General features: G+C 42.4%; 3 protein-coding genes across 3 annotated transcripts; 1 reads left to right on the top strand and 2 right to left on the bottom strand.

Annotated features, from left to right (window-relative positions):
- Positions 1-852: 852 nt before the first annotated feature.
- Positions 853-1,556, bottom strand: LOC121054276 (auxin-responsive protein SAUR71-like). The gene has a single exon (XM_040523613.1). It carries the CDS (start codon positions 1,446-1,448, stop codon positions 1,080-1,082), a length of 369 nt encoding a protein of 122 aa, XP_040379547.1. The 5' UTR covers positions 1,449-1,556; the 3' UTR covers positions 853-1,079.
- A 5,185-nt stretch (positions 1,557-6,741) lies between these two features.
- Positions 6,742-7,322, top strand: LOC107304109 (auxin-responsive protein SAUR71). Its single transcript, XM_040523700.1, has one exon. It carries the CDS (start codon positions 6,819-6,821, stop codon positions 7,095-7,097), a length of 279 nt encoding a protein of 92 aa, XP_040379634.1. The 5' UTR covers positions 6,742-6,818; the 3' UTR covers positions 7,098-7,322.
- Positions 7,323-13,195: 5,873 nt separating this feature from the next.
- Positions 13,196-18,539, bottom strand: LOC102704510 (peroxisome biogenesis protein 6). The gene is made up of 17 exons (XM_015836795.2): positions 17,912-18,539; positions 16,954-17,598; positions 16,603-16,846; positions 16,357-16,498; positions 16,031-16,214; positions 15,740-15,931; positions 15,384-15,656; positions 15,176-15,247; positions 14,948-15,034; positions 14,710-14,832; positions 14,519-14,629; positions 14,371-14,409; positions 14,161-14,282; positions 13,936-14,080; positions 13,773-13,856; positions 13,608-13,698; positions 13,196-13,479 (listed from the first exon to the last, which is right to left on the bottom strand). The coding sequence occupies exons 1-16, from the start codon at positions 18,161-18,163 to the stop codon at positions 13,609-13,611; spliced, it is 2,805 nt and encodes a 934-aa protein (XP_015692281.2). The 5' UTR covers positions 18,164-18,539; the 3' UTR covers positions 13,196-13,479; position 13,608.
- Positions 18,540-20,371: the final 1,832 nt, after the last annotated feature.

The following is a 20,371-nucleotide window of genomic DNA, read 5'->3' on the forward strand; positions in this document are numbered from 1 at the left end:
TCCGCGCGAACTATTTGGAATTTTTTTATGCGCAAAAATCGTTAATTGGACCGTCTGCAAATTCTATTCTATAATGTTTCTTTTGTTTAAATTAAGCTCGTTTGTGGGAGCATCGAATTTTCTCGTACCAGCAAATTAAAGGGGAGAGGTATTTTTTGACTACGAAAAGAGATGAGTGCATAGTGATTCTTTCGTTACTTTGTCCTCAGGATTAGTACAGACTTTTGTTTGAAAAATATATATATATCAATTAGGAATCCAAATGGAAGGTATCAATGGGAAGAAATACGTTGCATCCGGGACAGATCTAGCACAGGGACGATAGGGGCTCGAGCCCCAGTAACCCGTTAAAGTTATAGAAGCTACTATAAAAACCCTATAAAATTTTTATATTAATAGGAAGAAGCGTTGAAACTCTGTCTAATTTGTTTGGACCTCTCGACTAGATTAGCTATTATGTTGCATAACAACTAAATAGAAAACAAATATCTTACAAAAGCAAACGAATTGATTAGCTGAAAAGATTGAGTTTGCAGAATCATTTTTGGTACAGCTGAAATGAGCTATGCTTACTTTGGTCCTGGCAAATGAGTGACTAATCTGAAGCGCACAAGATCATAAGATTGGTTTGGCACTTTTTTTTAACCACCGAGCGCTAGAACCAATCTGAAGCAGTATAAAAATGCACTTGATCTTACGTGTTTCTCATCAGTCATCAGGACACCAGGATATGAAGCTAATTTATAAATTGGTAAGCCAAAGAAAAAAAAATCAGCCAGACAAATACAGCAATTCGTACGTAGGCACAGAAAAAAAAAATCAGCTGGAGAAAAAGGGAAGAGTTCTCAGATCTGCTCTAATAATCTACAGCTACGTAGATTTAATTAATTAAACATCTCATCGATTTGTATTTACAAGAATTTACATGCATATTATTACACAGAAGAGGTAGAGAGAGAGAGAGAGAGAGAAAAAAAAGCAGCAGTAATAGAAGAAGCAAAGAAACAAATGGAATAAAAGCTAAAGAGAAGAGAGCCTCCGGAAAGCAAGAACAGCAGCAGCCACACGAGTACACGACGCTACACCACCACGCTGAAGTAGGCGAGCGTGAGGCCGCCGTCGCCGGCGCCGGCGGCGGTGAGGGCGCCGAGGAGGCGGCGGAAGGCGGCGGCGGGGCAGGGGATGCGCAGGGGCCCCCGCCGCGCGTAGCCGTACTCCTGCGCGGCGCGGCGGAGCAGCTCGGCGATGGGCGGGCGGGCCAGCAGCTCGGCCGGCACCACGAACCGCTCCGTCTCCTCCCCCTCCGCTCCCACCTCCACCGGCACGTGCCCCGCCGGCACCTTCCCCGCCCCGGCCCCGGACGCCGCCGCCGGAACCGCCGCCCTCGCGCCCGGCGCCACCCTGCACGACCCCGTCGACACGCACCGCATCAACCCCCTCATCGTCATCCCTCTCCCTCTCCCTCTCTCTCACCCCGCGGCCGTGCAGCGAGTAATAATGGAGGAGTCGGTCGGCGATGGCAGCAGCTGCCGCGGCAGCGAGGACGGCACAGTGGCGCGCAGCGAACGAGAGAGAGAGAGGCGAGGCCGCGGGGACGTTGCTATATACCCGCGTGGGGGGTGGGGTTACCGAGACGTACAGGTGGGCCCGCCCATTCCTCGGGCCCACATGGCGGTGGGTGGGTGGCTCCGAGCAGGACCACGAGGGGGTGCTTGCGCGGATGTCCGAGCCGGATCCGGTGCGCCGCCGCGGAACACCGCACAGCGTACGTTACGTACGGCATCTTCCTCATCTCGGTGCAACACCACCGCCACTCGGGATCGGACACGTCACGTGTCGAGGCGGTCCGGTCCGGGGTACGGAACCCGACCGGGTGGGGGGGAGGGCGACGGCACGTGCGGTCCGTACGGGCTTGCCTGTACGGTTCCGTAGGTGCACGGAAGGGGGTGGGGGCCCACCTCCGTACGGTTACCTGTCGCGCTCCGTCCGTTACTGCTGAGACCGACCGAGCGAGCGCGGAGAAGGCGGAAATGGAGCGGAAGCGGAAGAAGGGGTACGGCAGACACGGCGCGTGGAGTCCGCTGCCGACATGTCATGTAGCCCTCTCTGCACTGTCGCGTCCGCCCGCGCACTCAATGCCGCCACACGCCACACCCCTTCTAGATGCACATGCAAATGCAGCCAACTGTTGGTTAGTAGTCACTCCACCCAAAAAAACTCAATTTAATACCGGATATGATATTGATATACCGTATAATCATGAATATGTTTATGACTACGTCTAGATTTATTATACTAAGACAAATCATATTATTTAGTATTATATGTAATTTTAGTAAGACGGAGGAAGTACTCTCTCATGTTTTAGTAGAAAGAAATTTAATTTCCAAGATAGATTTGGATAAAAACCGTGCCCTTATGAATTGATTTTTTTACTCTTCGTATCAAAAAAAAACTATCTTTAGCTTACCTGGTACGCATCTATATAAAGCCATAAAGTTATTTATTTTTTAAAATATCAATATATTTGTCTTCTATTTTTTGAAGACTTTAACGTCCGTGTGTCACAGTTTTTTAAACCTTAATATAATAAAAAATCTTTTTTGATAATATTATGGTGAGATAGAAGGCAATACTACGGATGGATTAATCACTGCGGTCTGCAGGGTTACTATTTTTTTTGAACTTTTTTAGTTTTTAATTTTTAACTTGCGATGATTTATTTTTAAATCTAAACATTTTTGTCAGGCTAATCTAACAAATGTTACCGCACCAGACAACTGGGGTTGCTACGTGCATGCATGGAGGGAGAAAAATTAAGATAGAATCCTAGTAGTACAGTTCAGATTGTTGAGTCAGCTTCGATCGGTCCTCTGACCGTCTAATCACATGAATAGTCAACAGTCTCTCAGCTGAACAAAACATCTGTGGTGTTAATTACTCTATCTGATGGAGCAATTAATTACTACAGCCAGATCCTTAATTCTAGAAAACGATACGTGGGTGTACAGTAATCCCTCCATTTTAAAATATAGGAGTATTTTATTCATTAGAATAAAATATTAATTAAAAATTACTATATTAATATATCAGTTATGTTGCACAAAAGTATAATCATAAATAATAATTTCTGTGTCATAAAATATTGTATTGTAGTAGAATATTTTTGTAATAAAAACAAATTATAATAAATAGAGTAGTACTTATAACTGTCGTACATACTTCTGTTACTACTACTACTCCATGACATAAACAGTTGGCAAATCGATCTGGAATCAGCTTTCCGGTGCCTACACGGAATAATGAGGCTGATCTGCCAGCCAATGCAGCCATGGAAGTACAGCTAGCTGCTCATCTCTTTCTTTCTTTTCTTTTCTATCTCTTCAAGATTGATCGACGAGACGGCACGCAAGACAGAGAGGAGAGCAGAGGGCTTTTGCCTTGCCCCCGGTGCACTTCAATCTATTACTTTGCTAATTAGTCTACTAACCACTCATACTCATTATTCTTTATTGGGATACAATCCAATTTTGATTTTAGCCTAACCCGCACCAACCCATTTGGTTAAAATAGATTCAACTCACCCTTGCAAAATGGATGCACCATTTGATATGTATAAACTCGTACCTAAAATTTTAAAACTCGCGTTCACACTATAAAAGTTTATCAAATTTGCTGAAATTTAGTGGGATGATATGTTATGTATAAAAGCAATTTTGTGCAAATTTTGGTCGATTATCTTATCCATTAGTTATCTAATTAAAGGATTCATTTACCCTCCACGAGTTAAATCCATTTAGAACCTAAAATAACCTAACCAAATCCAGTCCATACCAATCCATTTGTCTCTATAACCCAATCCAATCTAGACCATTTGAAGTTACAATCCATTTTCACCTAACCAAACATAATCCAAATTAAAACCAACCCATTTAATCCATTTCCATCCAATCCATTAGCAGGCTTAGATGCAACGCAAAGGTTGTGACCCAACGAACAGGGGAGCCTGTCATGACGCCTGCATGCGAATCAAATACTACGGTTTTCCTCTCTCTCTCTAGGAAGGAAGAAAGAAGAAAAAAGAGTTTAGGTTATGTTTACGTCTTCATTCTTTCGCTTCTACTTATATATCAAAATTTGAATCAATAACCTTAAATTTTAAGTTAATTTTAGAGTTTTTTATTATGGTTTATTTTCCAGATTTTACTATTAAATCATAAAAACACATATATACATGCCTTATTTATAAGTTATTTCTTATTTATACATATGCTTACCAAACAATCACCCACTTATTATTCTCTTTCGCTGTCCTGGCCGTACGACGCCGTACCAACTGCATCCGTACGGCCGGTCTGGTCTGGCTTTTGTTTCAGTGGCGTTTGGTGCTCGTTTCCGTTTCATTAAGGCTACTAGCAGTTAGCGATCAGTGTTCTGTTTATTTCTTAATTTGTGCTGGTTCGTTTGTGGGCCCACCGCCCACTTGAACACTTCTGTTTAGTGTCATGTTCATAGAGAAATCACTTTTCTCTTTTCCTGTTGAGAGATTTTCAGATTGAGAATGCAAAAGACTGAAGAACAAATGCTGTTCGAGTTCTACGGTGTGTAACGACTGAAAATGCTGCAGGAAGAGTCGACCAAAACTCAGTTCAAATTCAGGTTAGTGAGAAGGGGATGATAAATCATATGATGACGGTGTGCACAGGCTGGAAGTGTTCTCAGAATAATTGTACCATCCTGAATTACCTAAAAAACCTATGGGTGGCTGGCTTGTGGGGGCACACACATGCACATAGAGCTGGAGGAGAAAATGTGAAAAATGGAGAAGAATTCAGAGATATTCTCCTAGCAGGCCCACCAAGTAGTTGGGCCCAGCCCAACCCGATCTGCTTCATGGTGTGTTCAATCAGGCCCGTCATAAATTGCTCCCCGAAAACAATCGCTCGAGAAATTGATCTGAATTTCTGTCTGAAATGATGATCTGGGGATGGCAACGATCTGGAAGGGGATGATTACGAGATCAAGATTAGTTTCTCTGGTAGCTATCAAATGGAGGAAAAAAAAAAGACTTGTCCGCTTGTCGCTGGCTAATTCCTTGGCAGCTTGCTTGCTCCGGCATGACATTTGGTTCAATCTCTCCAACACAAAATTCTACATTGATCCTGGTCCAGCACACAGATATCTATCTAGACACTGGTTTAATTTGTCGGCTATTTGTTCTTCGCCATGACTTCTGAGAGGAACATGCTTGCTTGCATCCATTTCTTCATTCATTCCTTCTTTTGTCCAGCTGATGCCTTTTGATGGAGATAATCAATTCTTGTTTCGCCTTTTAGGGATAATTAATCAGGGAGATTTGGACTGAATCCGGGTATAGATTGCAGCAGCGTTGAAAAGAAGAAGACGACGAAGAAGAGGAAGAGAATTAAGGAGAAGATGAGTATCGGTGGGTGAAACTGATGAGAGGGATGAATTCAGGACGATCGATCCAAATCTGATGGAACATACAGCACCCAGGATTCGGGAAAATCGAAGTTTCGTCGCGTTGCATATGTTTGCACACGTGCGACTTTCGAATGTCTGCCCAAGAAAGAGAGAATGTGTGCAACTTTTGCATGTAGGTAAAATATGATGGGCTTTTCACTTTTAACCCCATCTTTTCTCTTTTGCTTAAGCATATCAAATTTTAAATTTCTAATCTTAAATTTAAAGTTATTTTTAGAGTTTTTTCACCAAAAATTATTTTCCAGTATGTGACTTTTGAACCACTAAGACTATGTATATAACAGTTTTGTTCACAAATAAAACCACCGCTTTGACGTCGTTCCCCTGGTCTCGATTAGTTACGAATCATTCGTTATAGAATATAGTCGACATAATATAATCGACGTAGTAGGATACAACTTTTGCGACTATGTTTCCGGACGTGCTAAACTACGTATGTTTTATAAAAAGTGAAGTTCATCCTCTTTATAAAGCAGATTGACCATCATCGTTTATATGTTGATTAGATAATCGATCTTATCCGTCATTCTTGAAAGAACGTTGTCATATATAGATAGCGGCGTGAGCAAATCAATGTGGACCCGACCCCAGCGAGCTGGTGGGTCAAGTATGAGTCAGAAACCAATGTCGTTTCTGCGTCCTGTCACGTATAGCAGCCTGGCAGCATAAAACTCCGATCCTTTTTCTGCGTCACTGCCAGGTTAACGGTGTTTGGCCTGGGTTTGGCGCCCGGCCGACCGGTCGGTCAGATAACTTGTTGTTTTTATCAACATTACATGTCCAAAACTATTAGCACAAGTATAAATTTAGTCTAGACTAGCAAATCTTATAATATTAAACAGATGTATTGCTATGCGTACGACTTAACCATCCGATTTACGTATAACTCAACCATCCAACGGCTGCAGCACCACTTGCTTGACCAGTTGACCCCTCTATCTAATCAATAGTTATATTGTTTCAGTCGTATCACAGATAGTACAATTGGGTCGTACGTATAACGGTACAATGGGACTAATTCGTTTGGCTGGGTGCAAAACACTCGCGCGCGTGTCAACGATCGGGTCACACTAGCTACGGTTCGCTCGTCGCGCACGATCAGGTGACACTGTGTGTCACGTTCCTTTCGCCGGGAAACGTGAAAGCTAGCACCACACGTTGACCACTGCACGCACACGCACTACCTATAATACTTGTCTGCCTCTTCGATCGGGCTTGCTCTGGCATAGTTGCACCGGCGCGTATCGATCCATCCATCCATCGTGCTGATCGATCGGTCCAACTCGATCGTCGCCGCCGACCGGCCGGTTGCCATGGGATGGAGGAGGAACGACGGCGGCGGCGGCGGCGAGGCCGTGCCGAGGGGGTGCGTGGCGCTGCTGCTGGTCGGCGACGGCGACGGCGACGGCGGCGGAGTGGAGATCACGAGGGTGGTGGTGGAGGTGACGGCGCTGGGGCAGCCGCGGGTGGGGGCGCTGCTGGAGAAGGCGGCGACGGAGTTCGGGTACGGCCAGGACGGCGTGCTGCGGATCCCCTGCTCCGCCGACGAGTTCCGGCGAGCCCTCGCCATGGACGCCGCCGGGGCTCGGTGACGTACGTACGACATGTACTTAGGTGGTGCTAGTGAATACTAGGATAGTACATGAGCCTTGGATTTTTAGACATAACATGTTAAGGCTCATTTGAAACGCTACACTTTTACATGATTTTCATAGAGAACGTCCGTTTCCTCCAAAATTTGAATAAAATCGTGTACGAGACATTACCGAGCAGTCTCTCAGTACGAGTTGACTCGAGATGGCAAATAATCATTATAATTGAGCGGTTATCTTCGAATTTTGAAGCCCTACGAAAAACTGAAAAAAGGCGAAGAGAAAAGTATATGTGTGAAAGAACTCTTTAGTTATAGTCATCCTAGTATCATATCCATTCATTCTACAGAGGTGGTGGGGGTCAACCATTTCATCAGCTCACTCCATCGCTAGCTATATGTATCTAGCTAGCTCCTTGGTGCAGTCTAAGTCAAATATTCTGCCCATTCAGAAAAAAAAGGTCAAATATTTGTGCTGACAATGATCCCAAGGGATTGATGATTGGGCTCCAACTAATCCATCTCCATTAAGGCCATCTTTTCTATCTTTTAGTAAAAAAATCAAACAATATATTTGCAAATAAAAAATAATTTGTGATAAAACTTTAAAGATTTGCTCCGGTCTAACAAAAATGAGCATTTTTCGTATGCTTGAGAAGGTATCATGAGATACCGTTGTTTTCTATATAAAATTTGGTAGCTTCTAGTACCTAAATTAAGAGGTACCAAATTTTACATAAAAAACAGTGGTACCTTATGGTACCATGGGAAAATTGCTCAACAAAAATACCTTGAGGTACCAAATCATTTCTCACCATTGGATTTAGCTGAGTAGGATGTGCACTATTAGATCCAACGATTAAAAATGATTTGGTAATACGAGGTACTGGTACTTTTTGTTACTTTTTGTTGGACTGTAAAATTGCTCAAACTTTTATATACGTGTTCTTACCGATCTAAGAGCAAAAACTGAAAAATAAACTACGATAAAAAAAATCCTATAATCAACTTTAAATTTAGAACTTTTTTACCATACTTGAAAAAGTATCTCAAAATACTACACTTTTTGGCGTAAAAGTTTGGTGTGAAAAGTGTGATACCTTGAGGTACTTTGTACCTTGAGATACCATAAATTTATACTAAAATTCTTGATACCTTTAGGTACTTTTCAAGGATGATAGAAAAGCCTTTAAACTTAAGTTTAAAAATTAAATTTTAACTTATAAGCACATATGAGCGAAAAGATGAGTGCCTAGTTATGCTGCTATCCTTTTGTTCATTGCTTGTACTAGCATAAGAGTCTTGTATGTTCTCACGTCCTAGGAGCTAATCTAGTGATCGAGCCTGATGGGTTTTTGGCTGCCCTGCCTGCAAATTTCAACGCTGCTGATTACGGCGTTTTGAATTTTTGACACCCGGTCAAAAATTTCTGGCCAACGCTAAAGTTTCTCAATTAAATTAACTAGTAGTTGCAGCTAGCGCACATTGGTTAATTATTTGCTTGCTCGTTTTTGGAGGCGTGTTTTTTCTTCTTTAACTAACATACTTTTTGAATCGGATCCATTGACGCCTTTAATTTGATTCTCGTTTTGCCTTTTCCTACCAAGAAAGGTAAATTTTCATCCATGCTCGGCTTGATTCCGTAGCCATTTTGTCAAGGTTTAATTAATTTATGTTTCAGGATACCGATCACGTTTTCGTGGTGCTTCGTCTGCACGTGCCACTTTGAGTAGAGGCGTTAGATCAAAATTAAAGAAATGTATGAACTTAGGCAAACTTTGGTAAAATAAGATGGGCTTAGTTTAGTTAATGATATTCTCCTATGATTTCCTTTACTCGTTTGGCTGGCCAATCACAAAGTGTCTGTTCCTGTCAATCTCAGATAGCTTATAGCACGTAATGATCTGGACCGAGTCAGCATGAAAAAAAAGTTTCATCCTCATCTTTTCACTTCTACTTATAAGCCAAAATTTAAATTTACAGAATTGATTTTAAGTTTTTTTCACCGAAATTTATTTTTTAGCACTAGTTTTTATATCACCAAGAATAAATATATATATATATATTTATTTATTTATAAATTATTTTTTATTTATAAATATATCGTTTGACATTTTCCATAAGAATGGCAAACAATCGCCCCTTTTTTTTTGGTACAGAAAAAAAAAGCTGTCTGAATCCTGTCGCGTATACGGTGCTACCGGTAGCAACACACATAGCTTAGCTGGCTGATTGTCTGCCTCCGTGTCAACGTTTTCTGCGTCTCTGTCCGCGAGTTTAGTGAGTTACAGTAGAAAATATTCGGTTCAGGGCCCGGTCAGCGGCTCGTTCTGTTTGTTTTTTGGCAACGAATGAAAGACCGGTCAAGGAATTGGACGACGACGATGATCGATGATGATGATGCTAGTGCGCCGTCGCCATCGCCGTGACATTCTTAGTTTCTTGCACGTTGACCGCTGCTCACACGCGCACGCTCGCTCGCCTCGCCTATAAATGCACCGGCTCGTCGACGAGCCACATGATCAGCAAATCATTGCACTTAGTTTGTTGTGTTTTCTAGCTTCGCCGGCGGCGAGCGAACGGCATGGTGAGCTGGAGGAGGAGCAGGGTGGTCGCCGGGCAAGAGGCGTGCGAGCGGCTGGTTCCCGGCGGCGGCGGCGAGAAGGCGGCGGCGGCGGCGGCCGTGCCGAGAGGGTGCGTGGCGCTGGTGCTGGTCGGGGACGGCGGCGGCGGAGGCGAGCGGGTGGTGGTGGAAGTGCGCGCGCTGGAGCGGCCGCGCGTGGGGGCGCTGCTGGAGAAGGCGGCGCGGGAGTTCGGGTACGACCAGAAGGGCGTGCTGCGTGTCCCCTGCACCGCCGACGAGCTCCGACAAGCCGTCGCGGCGGACAGCGCCGCCGGAGCTTCTTCGTTCCGGCGACGATGACACGCCGTGTTCACCAGCACGTACGATCGACGTACGTGCGTCGTCGTCGTGTTCTTGGTGCATACCTCGTTGCTTTTCGTGTGTGCGTAGGAACGACGGCGTACATGCATGCTGATCAATCTTGAAACTCGCACAGATCGACAGGGCGGGTAGACTAGAACATAGAGTTGCACGGTCTTCAGACGACGAGTCCGAACTGCAAGTGTTTATACTGGAGATGATTTGAATTGAGATGAAGATCATATTGGAGCTAGAATCAAAAGCGGATTGCTCCAAATCAATCACTCTCTCTTTCCTGATCAAGTGTCTCGTTTTTGTCCTGGTTTAGTCGCGCCTCCTCGTGCCGGCCACACCAATCTCTCTGTCGACATGATGCTGCACGCGCGCATGCGGGGATGAAGATTGAGGAGCGCACGCTGCGCTCTCCCGCCCGCGATTTCGCGGGTTTTCGGCGTAATCTTTTGCCTCTAAGTGTCGAAAAATAATTTATAATAAAACTTTTATATACGCTGTTTTTAAATCAAATCTAAATTTAAAGTTAAAAATTTAAATTTTATCTTATAAATATAAATAAAATGAGAAGATAAGAGTGCAGATTTCTTTGTTGGACCTTGGAAATCACATGTGTTTGGTCTTGAATACGAACTATGGGTTCATATATGCTTCTTAACTTCCTTGCAGGTAGACGCGTTCTTGTCTACCGTTGGAGTTAGCCTATTAACTTCACTCTAAACCAGAGACATGCTCAATATATAATTAGTTAATTATTAATTATAAAAACCTAAAAAATGTATTATTTTTAATTTTAAAATATAAGTTTTGTGTAAAAAGTTTGCATATAAAACACATTATTTAACGGTTTGAAGACCATTTTCAAATGCATGTTGAGAAACAATAAGTAGCTAAGCCCATAAAGCCGTACGTAAAGAACGGGCCAGTCTGAAATGGGCAGCGGTTATCAGCCTCTGCCTCTCCACGTGATGTTTAATTTGCGCCTTCAGAGCAAGTTCAATTTCAATAGTATAGCTAAATATTGGCTACAATTTATTTATAGTTAATTTAATAGTAAATTTATACAATAGTTATTTATAAAATATTAGTATATGGTTCCATATATCTTACACACAATGTATCTTGAAGCCCGTGTTGTAGCATCAAATTAATAGTTCATTGTTCACTCTTATTTTTTTATCTCTTTAAAATATATTTATAGCTGACTTATAGTCTAATACTTTACCTTCTCTCAGCACTCAACGTTACCCTTGTTATCCAGAAAACGTGGCTGTCAAGCGAAAATCCGATTAATTGACTCCGTCGGAACACGCGAATCCGCAAGCTGGCTTGGCCGTAGCCGCGCGCGGGACCAGGCTAAACCGCGTGCGGTCAGATCACATCGTTGTACTAGCAACCAAACGGGCGCGGTATCGGTGAGCAGTACTACAGCCACGGAGGATCTGAATCCTAGCCCATTACGACCGCAAGATTATATATCCTGTTAAAACATATTCGAATGAATCAATAAAATAAGTGTTCTTCATATAAAATTTCTATTCGTGGTTTTATAGATAACAAATTACTTGAACGTTGAATCTAAGTGACCGATAAAATTAATTAAATACGTGGAGATAAAAAAAATTTACTGTCAATGAAAGTTTGAGTCTAGTTTACCATGTATACTAAGACCCCGTTCGAATGGAAGGGCATAAGTTAACTGATGAGTGGCACGAAAAACATAGTAATAGTAATGATTAATTAACTATTAATTATTAAAAAAATATAAAATAGATTAATATGATTTTTTAAAACAACTTTTCTATAGAATTTTTTTACAAAAAATACACCGTTTAGCAGTTCAAAAAACGTGCACGTGGAAAACGAGGGTGGGTAATTTGGCTGCATAGCCGAACGCGGCCTAAGGCCTTGTTTAGTTCCCAAAATTTTTCTCCAAAAACATCACATCGGATTTTTGGACACCTAAATAAAGCATTAAACATAGATGAACCAAAAAACTAATTGTATAGTTATGAAACAAATCTTGAGACGAATCTCTTGAGCCTAATTAGTCCATGATTAGCCATAAGTTCTACAGTAAACAACATGTGCTAATGATGGATTAATTAGGCTCAAAAGATTCGTCTCGCGGTTTCCAGGCTAGCCGTGAAATTCGTTTTTTCATTCGTGTCCAAAAACCCCTTCCGACATCCGGTCAAACAATTGACACGATACTTCTCCTAAAAATTTTCTCAATCTAAACACTAGCTAAGTTTTATATACTTGAAATTCAACCCATCCCTTGTCTTGAAATCTATACCATATTACTGTTTTTACGTATGTGTCGTGTCATTTAATAATATTGGAACCGAAACTCTCACTGGAAACGGCCGTAGCGCCACGCATGTTTTCTTGAGTAGCTCGCCGCCGCCGCCTTCGGCGTCACACGCCCACCACGTACTGTGCCGTGCCCCGCAACCACCACGGCCGCATCCGTGTGCGCGGGGGGCTTCGTGCACTGCCGACCTGCCCCCCGAGCGTTGACGAACCCAATCGATCCGGCCTGTTCGGGCGAGAACGACATACAGGATGCCAGGCGAGGCCGGCTTTTTCTTTTCTTTGATCCGATCAGCTCCTGCCACTGTAGCGATCCGTGCAGTCCTCGTCGTCGCAGTGACCAGAGCGGCTGTATCTGTCACGCCTACTTGCACATCTGCGTCTGCATGCGTAACACCACCAGCAGCTGCTGCTCTGCTACGCACCTTACGTCGCTTATCCCAGTATTCCAAAATGCTCGAGCGTCCGTGTCCGGCCACGAGTCACAACACCAGACCGTGTAATTACCTGACAGAGTTAATTACTTTTTTGGACGTTAAGGTGGTTTAAATGTTGTTGTTTTACTGGAGAAAATGATACTCCCTGCGGTTTGTTTTTTATTTTATATTATTAATTTCTAGATCTACGTTTGACTGTGTCTTATTTGATTTGTTGTTAAATATGTAAAATTATAAGCCATGCTTAAATTTTCTCTATAACAAAATAATTTATAATTATATTTTTTTTCAAATAAGACAAATAGTCAAACATAACTCAAAGGTCAACCATGTTAAATAAAAAAAATTAAGAGGGAGTAATATAAGTTTGCTGAAGGTGCTACCAAACTAACAGTCGACAAAGAAAAAAAGTTGTCCGGTAAAATGTTGTATTGTCCGCTCTGAACGATGGGGCTATATTGTTGAGATGTTACAAGATATATCCATTATCTGTATATGAGTTACAATGTAGCTTTTGCTAAAATCCTACTCCTAATCAATTTAGTTGATAATGCCTTTACAGATAAGCTCAGTTAGCTCGTGTTGAAGTCAAAATATAACCGGGGCCCGGAAGATCTGGGACGGCGGAGGGAAAAACGATGCCCGTTTCCATCACCTGACAAAGCTCTCGTCATGGCCACCATGTGTCAAATACACTGAAACCGAAGAATGAAAAAATTCGGACGTGGAATTACATCAAATCTTGGGAGGGCAACAATACAATAAACGTTTTCATGTCAGAAAAACGAGTCTTTTGGCAACCCCCCCTGAAGATTTAACTCACGTCATCTAGAAGGCCCCTCAATCTTATGCCTCAATTGTTCGTAGTTCTGTAGCTCCTCTATAGACAACGATGGTGAGATGTCCCCTAACACCTGCGTACAAATAAAACTAGTTGATATGACCAAACCATACTTATTTTCATGCCCAAAATGATATGGAGTCTTACCGTCATGAAATCGTTCATCTCAACAATGACATCATCAGCATTGGCTTCGCTGTTTCTTGAAGGATCAGCCTCAAGTGTTTTGGCCTTGAAATACCAGGTGTAAGCCCAACAGAGCAGAGATAAGAAACAACCAGTTAAGTGGCAACGAACCGCTACTACTCACCAAGCACTTAGCAGCATGATACCATGCGTCTGCGCACAATGCGTAAATATCAGCACCAGTAAAGTTTGGAGGACATTGCTGAGCAATTGACAAGAGAGAAACATTCTCATGGAGCTTATACTTGCGTGTCTGTGCCTTCAGGATCCTGCATATCAATTACAGTTAGATCAAAGGCGCAATCTTGCAATAAAATCTGAAAGTTGATGAACAAATACTGATGGCAACCTTTCTCTATATGATGCATCTGAATTTACACCAACATAGAGAAGCTTATCAAAGCGGCCAGGACGGAGAAGCGCAGAATCAAGGAGATCAGGCCTATTTGTAGCTCCAATAATGAAAAGATCCTATATAAAGAATTGGGAAGATGTTTCCCTTTATGTCAAAGCATCTCTGGAACAAAATTAGTAAAAAAAAATGGGCAAGGAAAATAACCTGACTGTTATCGCTCAACCCATCAATCTCCACAAGCAACTACGAAAGAGAGGAAAAGGGAGACTGAGAACACAAAGTCCAATATTTTAACATTGGAGATAAAGAAAAGAAAACTGTGACACCACCTCAGTGATGAAGTCAATCATACCTGGGAAACTACTCTATCCATCACACCTGCAGAATCTGAAGAGGACCCTCGTGCAGGAGCAAGCGAATCAAGCTCATCAAAGAAAATTACACATGGTCGTGCAGATCGAGCCTGAGGTTGACAGAAAAGTCAGAACTATAATCATATAAGCATATCTTATGGCAATTGTATGGTGGTTAAAATCATTTTACCTTCTCAAATATGTCCCTAACATTCTTCTCTGATTCTCCAACATACATGTTAATCAATTCTGGACCTTTTACACTAAGAAAGTTTAAAGAACACTCTGTTGCTACTGCTTTCGCTAATAATGTCTGCAGATTGACAAAAAAAAATAATGACATCAAACACTGTTTCTGTATGTACTTATATTCTTTGGACAGCTGTGAAAAAAAGAAAGTATAGAACAGTACAGCACAGTTAACCTACCTTCCCTGTGCCAGGAGGTCCATACAACAGAACACCTGACCGTTTCCGCAATTTAGAAGAGAATAGGTGCTTGTACAACAGAGGCAACTACATAGCATAAAAATAGACAAGTTACTATTCACAAACTTACTAAACCAGCTTCATATGCAAAAGTTACAATAAACATTTTATTTGCATTGACAGATTATTATCATTACCACACCCAGGGATGAATCTATGAAAATTTACCTGAATAGTATCTAGAATAACCTTTTTCACTTCCTCAAGACCACCAACATCCTCCCATTTGACATTAGGAACCTATAGCACGTGAAATTCCAAATCAAGTACTTGATGAAAGCAAGCTAAATTACACACACACGAGGGCAGAGCTGTCTGCTGATGGGCCAAAAGCTAGAAGAATATAAGATATAGAAAGGAATTTGAAATGTCTTACTTTGGGTGTACCCAATGCAGCACGATTCCTTTTCTTGGCCCGTTCCAAAGAAGACAAAATATATTCTTTGCAAAAATGTTTTTCTTCATTTTGAGTGGTTGGAGAGCTCGCAGGAAGGATGCCTTCAACCTTACCGCCTTCACTACTAGTTTTCTCCATTGCAAGTTTATGTGCAAAAGATATTCCAGCGTCTGCAACCAATGCAAATATATCTCTAGGCATGAAACCTGACGTTTGCACTGCTAAATCTTTTACAAACTTGTTGTTGGTACTCTGAAAATTGAAATAAAACAAGCGTCAGATGTAATGTTAAAGCAAAAATACTTGACTTTTAGATCAATAGCGAGAAGATCTACCCCATCAGCAGCCGCTGAAACAAAATGGAGTGTTTCAGATATCAAGTTTTGCCTCTGTTCTTCATTTATGGTTTTCATTTTTATCTCATGGCGGAAACACCGCCTAATAGATTGTTGCATCCCTTCAGCACGATCTGCAGTTGCAACTAGTATAACTTGAAGCGAGCTTACACATTCAGGTTCCACAAGGTACTGAAATAAAGGGAGGTTTGACGATAAGAAACATGACACGAATGGTCTTATAACACAAAATGAGGGGTAACTTAAAAGGAAGGTGGAAGGAATACTTACTGGATTTCCATTTAAATCTCTTGCTGGCGGCGATTCCAAAGCAACCCAATGTTGTCCAATGTACTGTTTGATGGCAGATTCAATGTTTGCTGCAGTTCCAGATTGTGCAGATTGTGTCCCGTCGTTGGAGGACACATTCCCAATTGCATCAAAGTGGCGAAGAAGGATTATACATGGTGAGTACCTTCATGAAAAGTTATTCACAAGTGAACAAAGTAAATATCACAACCCGAAGAAAACAAACTATAGAAAATGTTTTTGTAACTAAAACATGAACACATTTCAACGGTAGAGAATAAGAAGGCAAGAGGACACAAAGAGAGTACTTCTGAGCTTCTTTGAAGGCAGCCATAAGTGCTGCTGGCGCCCCACTTTCTGATGAAGTCATTAGATCGTGACAGCTGCACTCAACCACATGCAAACCCAAATGGTTGGCAACATGCTTGACTACTGTCCGCTTTCCACATCCTGCACTTTCACCTTTTCTGTTAGTAACTGTGAAGTTCTGGCGAGTAGTAAACACTGAAAATAAATTTCTAGGAGTCTGAGAGTGATAGTTGAAGTGCAATAACCTGAAGGGCCATATAAGAAAGTGGAAAACTTGACTTTCGGTAAAATGTTCGAAGGACATAGTGCTGGTGCAATGATAGATGCTAATTGCTCCACTGTTTCACTGTGCAAAGGAACTGAAACCCCAGGAGCAGCAAACAAGCTGTAAGGGGGTATTGGAGCAGAAGCACTACCCCCAAGAACAAGGGCTGTTTGATTACAATTGACACGAAGAATTGGTTCATCTGATGGTTCCATGCCGGTTACCTAGTGAGGTAGTTAAAATGTTAACCCATCAAGCCAAACATGATCTAAAAGTTATATAACACCTTTGTCCAGCATATCAATAGAAACATGCATGACATGTACTTTACCTTGAAGTAAATCAAATCACGAGGATGGAGTCGATTGTCCTCCCTATTGCACGCAAGGCAGGAGGTTGCACTACAATTCCAATTGTTCCGTATGCAAAAAACATCCCCTCTTGCTAGTAACCTATCAAACTTGAAGTGCTCGTTCAAAGCTTGATCAATCATGTCTTGGTAGTCATTTCCTCCAATGGAGGAATTTGTCTTTAGAGAAGCAAGAACACCACATTCAGGAATCTTCACAACAGAAACTCGCAAATGCAAAGCATATTTTGGCATTTGTGGGCATGGAAGAATTTCTAAGGGAAAAGTAAGGTTACTTCCTCCACTGGCAACTAGATCACTCTCTTCAACTTTAGAACAAAACTTAAAAGGTTTATCTCTGTTTTGCACAAGAAGCTTGAGACAAGTGATATGGACCCCCAAGTTGAATGCCAAAAGCGGACTAACATAAGCGACCTCTTCATCCAAGTGTTGAAAGCCGTTTGTTGGAAAAGAATGACAGGGCAAGATACCCATTACATTATCTGAGGGAGAGGCTACGACCACAGGCTCAGTATGTTCTGTTAGGGAATCATCAAGGTATGGTTGATCAAGTACTACTGCTTTGGCAATCCTTCCAACACTATTGTCAGCATTCTTCACAAGCACCTGCAGATTAAAATTTTGCCTATTACTTTCAACATAAGATATTCCTATATGCTGCTTAATTAAATGCTGTACACCTGAAGTTCAGTTTGGCTAAACTAATCACCAATTCCCATCCGCCAAAGGATACCCGTATGTGATCATCCTAGTTCCATGAAACCCAATTCACTCCTCAAGGACCAGATTCTCCTCCCAAAGTGAGGAGAATCATTCAACATACCCATCCAATTGGCACGACCGAATCATTCAACATACCAATCCAATTGGCACGAAATAATTGAGAATTGATCTCACAAGAGCGAATGGGGCCATTTACCAGCGTGCCGGTGACGACGGCGAGCCGGCGGAGCGCGGACGAGGGGAGAGCGACGAAGGAGGCGACCTCCCCGAACTCACCGCCGCCCGCGGTCGATGAGGAGGGGAAGCGGAGCACGCCGGCCCTGAGGCGCACCGGCTCGGGAGGCGGCGGAAGGGCCGCTAACCCGCGGCGTTTCCCCGGCAGCGAGTCGAGCAGCGCCTGCGTGGAGGCGAGCACCAGCGGCTTCCTCCGCTGCCGCCTCTCCACCATAGCTGCGAGAGAGATTCAGATACCAGATTCAATTGGTTACCTCTGGAGGGGCTGGAGGTGTCGCCGGTCCGGCGGCTGCAGATGCTGGAGGGGCCGGCGGAGCTGCAGGCGCCGGGTGAAGGGACGGCGCCGGCAGATGATGCGGCAGCCGGGCGTCGGCGGCTGGAGGGCTCCGGGCGCCGGGTGGAGGGGCTGAGCGCGCCTGGCGTCGGCTGGAGGGAGGGCCACGGGTAGAGGGTCGGCGCCGGCGGCTGGAGAGCGCTGGAGGGGCGGCGGCGGAGACCGGCGACGCCAACGGGAGACGTGCGGGGGGAAGGGCACGGCGAAAAGAAATAAATAACGTTTCCGTCCTCGCGTAAATCCGAATCAGTGTGTCATCGACTGGACTCGCGCTTAATAAAAGAGAGGAAGGATTGTGTAGTCCATATAGCGTGACGGTCTCGGTATTTCTTTTTCTAGTAAAAAAAACGAGAAATTGTAAACAGAGAGCCCATGCATTTGTTCATCCACCAGATCAGATGCGGGCCAGCCCAACATCAGATCCCGGGCCCCCTTGCACGGCCCACGTGTGTATCTGAGAAGCCCAGTCAGCCCAATATAAAAAACGAAGACGCGTACGTGCGTGCGGCTAGGATAGGAGCGAATTTAACTTTGTTGCTTGGGAAAATATTTTATAATTACTGTCGTTTCGATGTATATCACCTAAATGACTTTAAAACAATTATAAGATAAGTGATATACGATATATCATATCATTGTATAAACATACGGGATTAAAATTTACTTCGACAATAATCGGGGTTTATTTTGTTCTTTCTTAGTGACTTACATGGATTGAATTTTGACATATATTTTCTTTGATATGTAAAAATGAGTGATAGAGATATTAAAATCAATGTCCGTTACTGCTGCTGATTAATCCATCAAGCACCGAACGCACAGGCCAGCCCGATCTACCATAGCAGCAACAGCATACGTACGTACATAGTCACGTCGACGACCGTATCCCGGCCGTGCATGCATACGGCTCCGCGACGAGAATTCGTTTGGATTCTTTGACGATCCTATTTAATCTTTAAAAAACTTTAGCTAAAATTTCTATAAAATTTTATTCAACATATTTTGAACCTAACCCGTAGATTTTATAGAAAAAATAGGTACATTACATCCCTGCCATCCCTGCCATGTTCAAATGTTAAAAGCGGCCGGGCTGAGAGGACTTGCGGCCCCTATCGTTTCGCTGTCTAAATTCTCAAATTTAAAAGTTATTTTTGATTGATTCTGTAGCAATTTTTTCCTCGCGTTTGATTTTACATTGTTTGCTTTTAAATCAACATATATGTTTATTTATCTACTTTACCAATAAATTATCTTTTTGATGGTTAATAAAGCGTGAGCTAGCATACCGAGGGCATTTCTAACTCAATGACTAGGATGTTTTCCATAACATTAATTAAGTTATCATCTATAATAAAAGATGATACAGCAAGTGAATAAATAAGAAAAGAAAATGAAACCATGTCATGTCTCATTTCTACACAACATTCAAGATATCATATGAGATAAGTAGTATTAAATTAAAGTATGAAATAGTGGTGCTTGCATTGAAAGAGTAATGTCTAGTACTAGTTTATTGATAATGTGAATTTTATGAAAACTACATCTAGTGTTATGAGTTGAGAAGTTTATGAAAACTACATCTAGTATTATAGGTTGGGAATGATCTGAGAGACTACGTGCCTAATTCTTCTTGGAGAGCGACGCGGTTTAATTCACGAGTACTTGCATTATCTACATTTTGCATGGTTACTTGCACAGGTCGTGCAAGCATGTCATCGCCTTTAATTAATTACGTCCGTCTAGAGGATTGTTCTTCGTCGTCGTAGTTCGGTAGACGAGCCAGCGGTACTGTAAATACATAATCGAATCGATTCAGATGAGTTTTATAGGATGAATTTCTTTTTTTCATATTATGAAACTCTCTCATTTAATGATACTGACATGTCAGCGATTTTATTAATATATGACACCCTATCTAATGTGCACGACATCCCATAAAACATGCATTAAGACTGACCTAACTGTATCAAATAATCATGTCTGGTACGTTAATTAGGTCAGTCTCAATGCATATTTTATAGGGATGTTATGCACATTAAATATGGTGCTACGTCAATAAAATTGCTGACTTAGCAAGGTCATTAAATA

This window comes from Oryza brachyantha, chromosome 4, assembly GCF_000231095.2.
Source record: "Oryza brachyantha chromosome 4, ObraRS2, whole genome shotgun sequence".
NCBI classification, from domain to species: Eukaryota; Viridiplantae; Streptophyta; class Magnoliopsida; order Poales; family Poaceae; genus Oryza; species Oryza brachyantha.

Bases quoted from the DNA above. Each gene is read 5' to 3' on its own strand.
- LOC121054276 (XM_040523613.1), bottom strand. From the start codon at position 1,448: ATGACGATGAGGGGGTTGATGCGGTGCGTGTCGACGGGGTCGTGCAGG.
- LOC107304109 (XM_040523700.1), top strand. From the start codon at position 6,819: ATGGGATGGAGGAGGAACGACGGCGGCGGCGGCGGCGAGGCCGTGCCG.
- LOC102704510 (XM_015836795.2), bottom strand. From the start codon at position 18,163: ATGGTGGAGAGGCGGCAGCGGAGGAAGCCGCTGGTGCTCGCCTCCACG. The intron at 16,499-16,602 runs GTTATTGCACTT...GTGAAAGTGCAG, and splicing joins TTTCTTATATGGCCCTTCAG to GATGTGGAAAGCGGACAGTA. The intron at 15,035-15,175 runs GTAAATTTTCAT...TATGCTATGTAG, and splicing joins TTATTCTAGATACTATTCAG to TTGCCTCTGTTGTACAAGCA.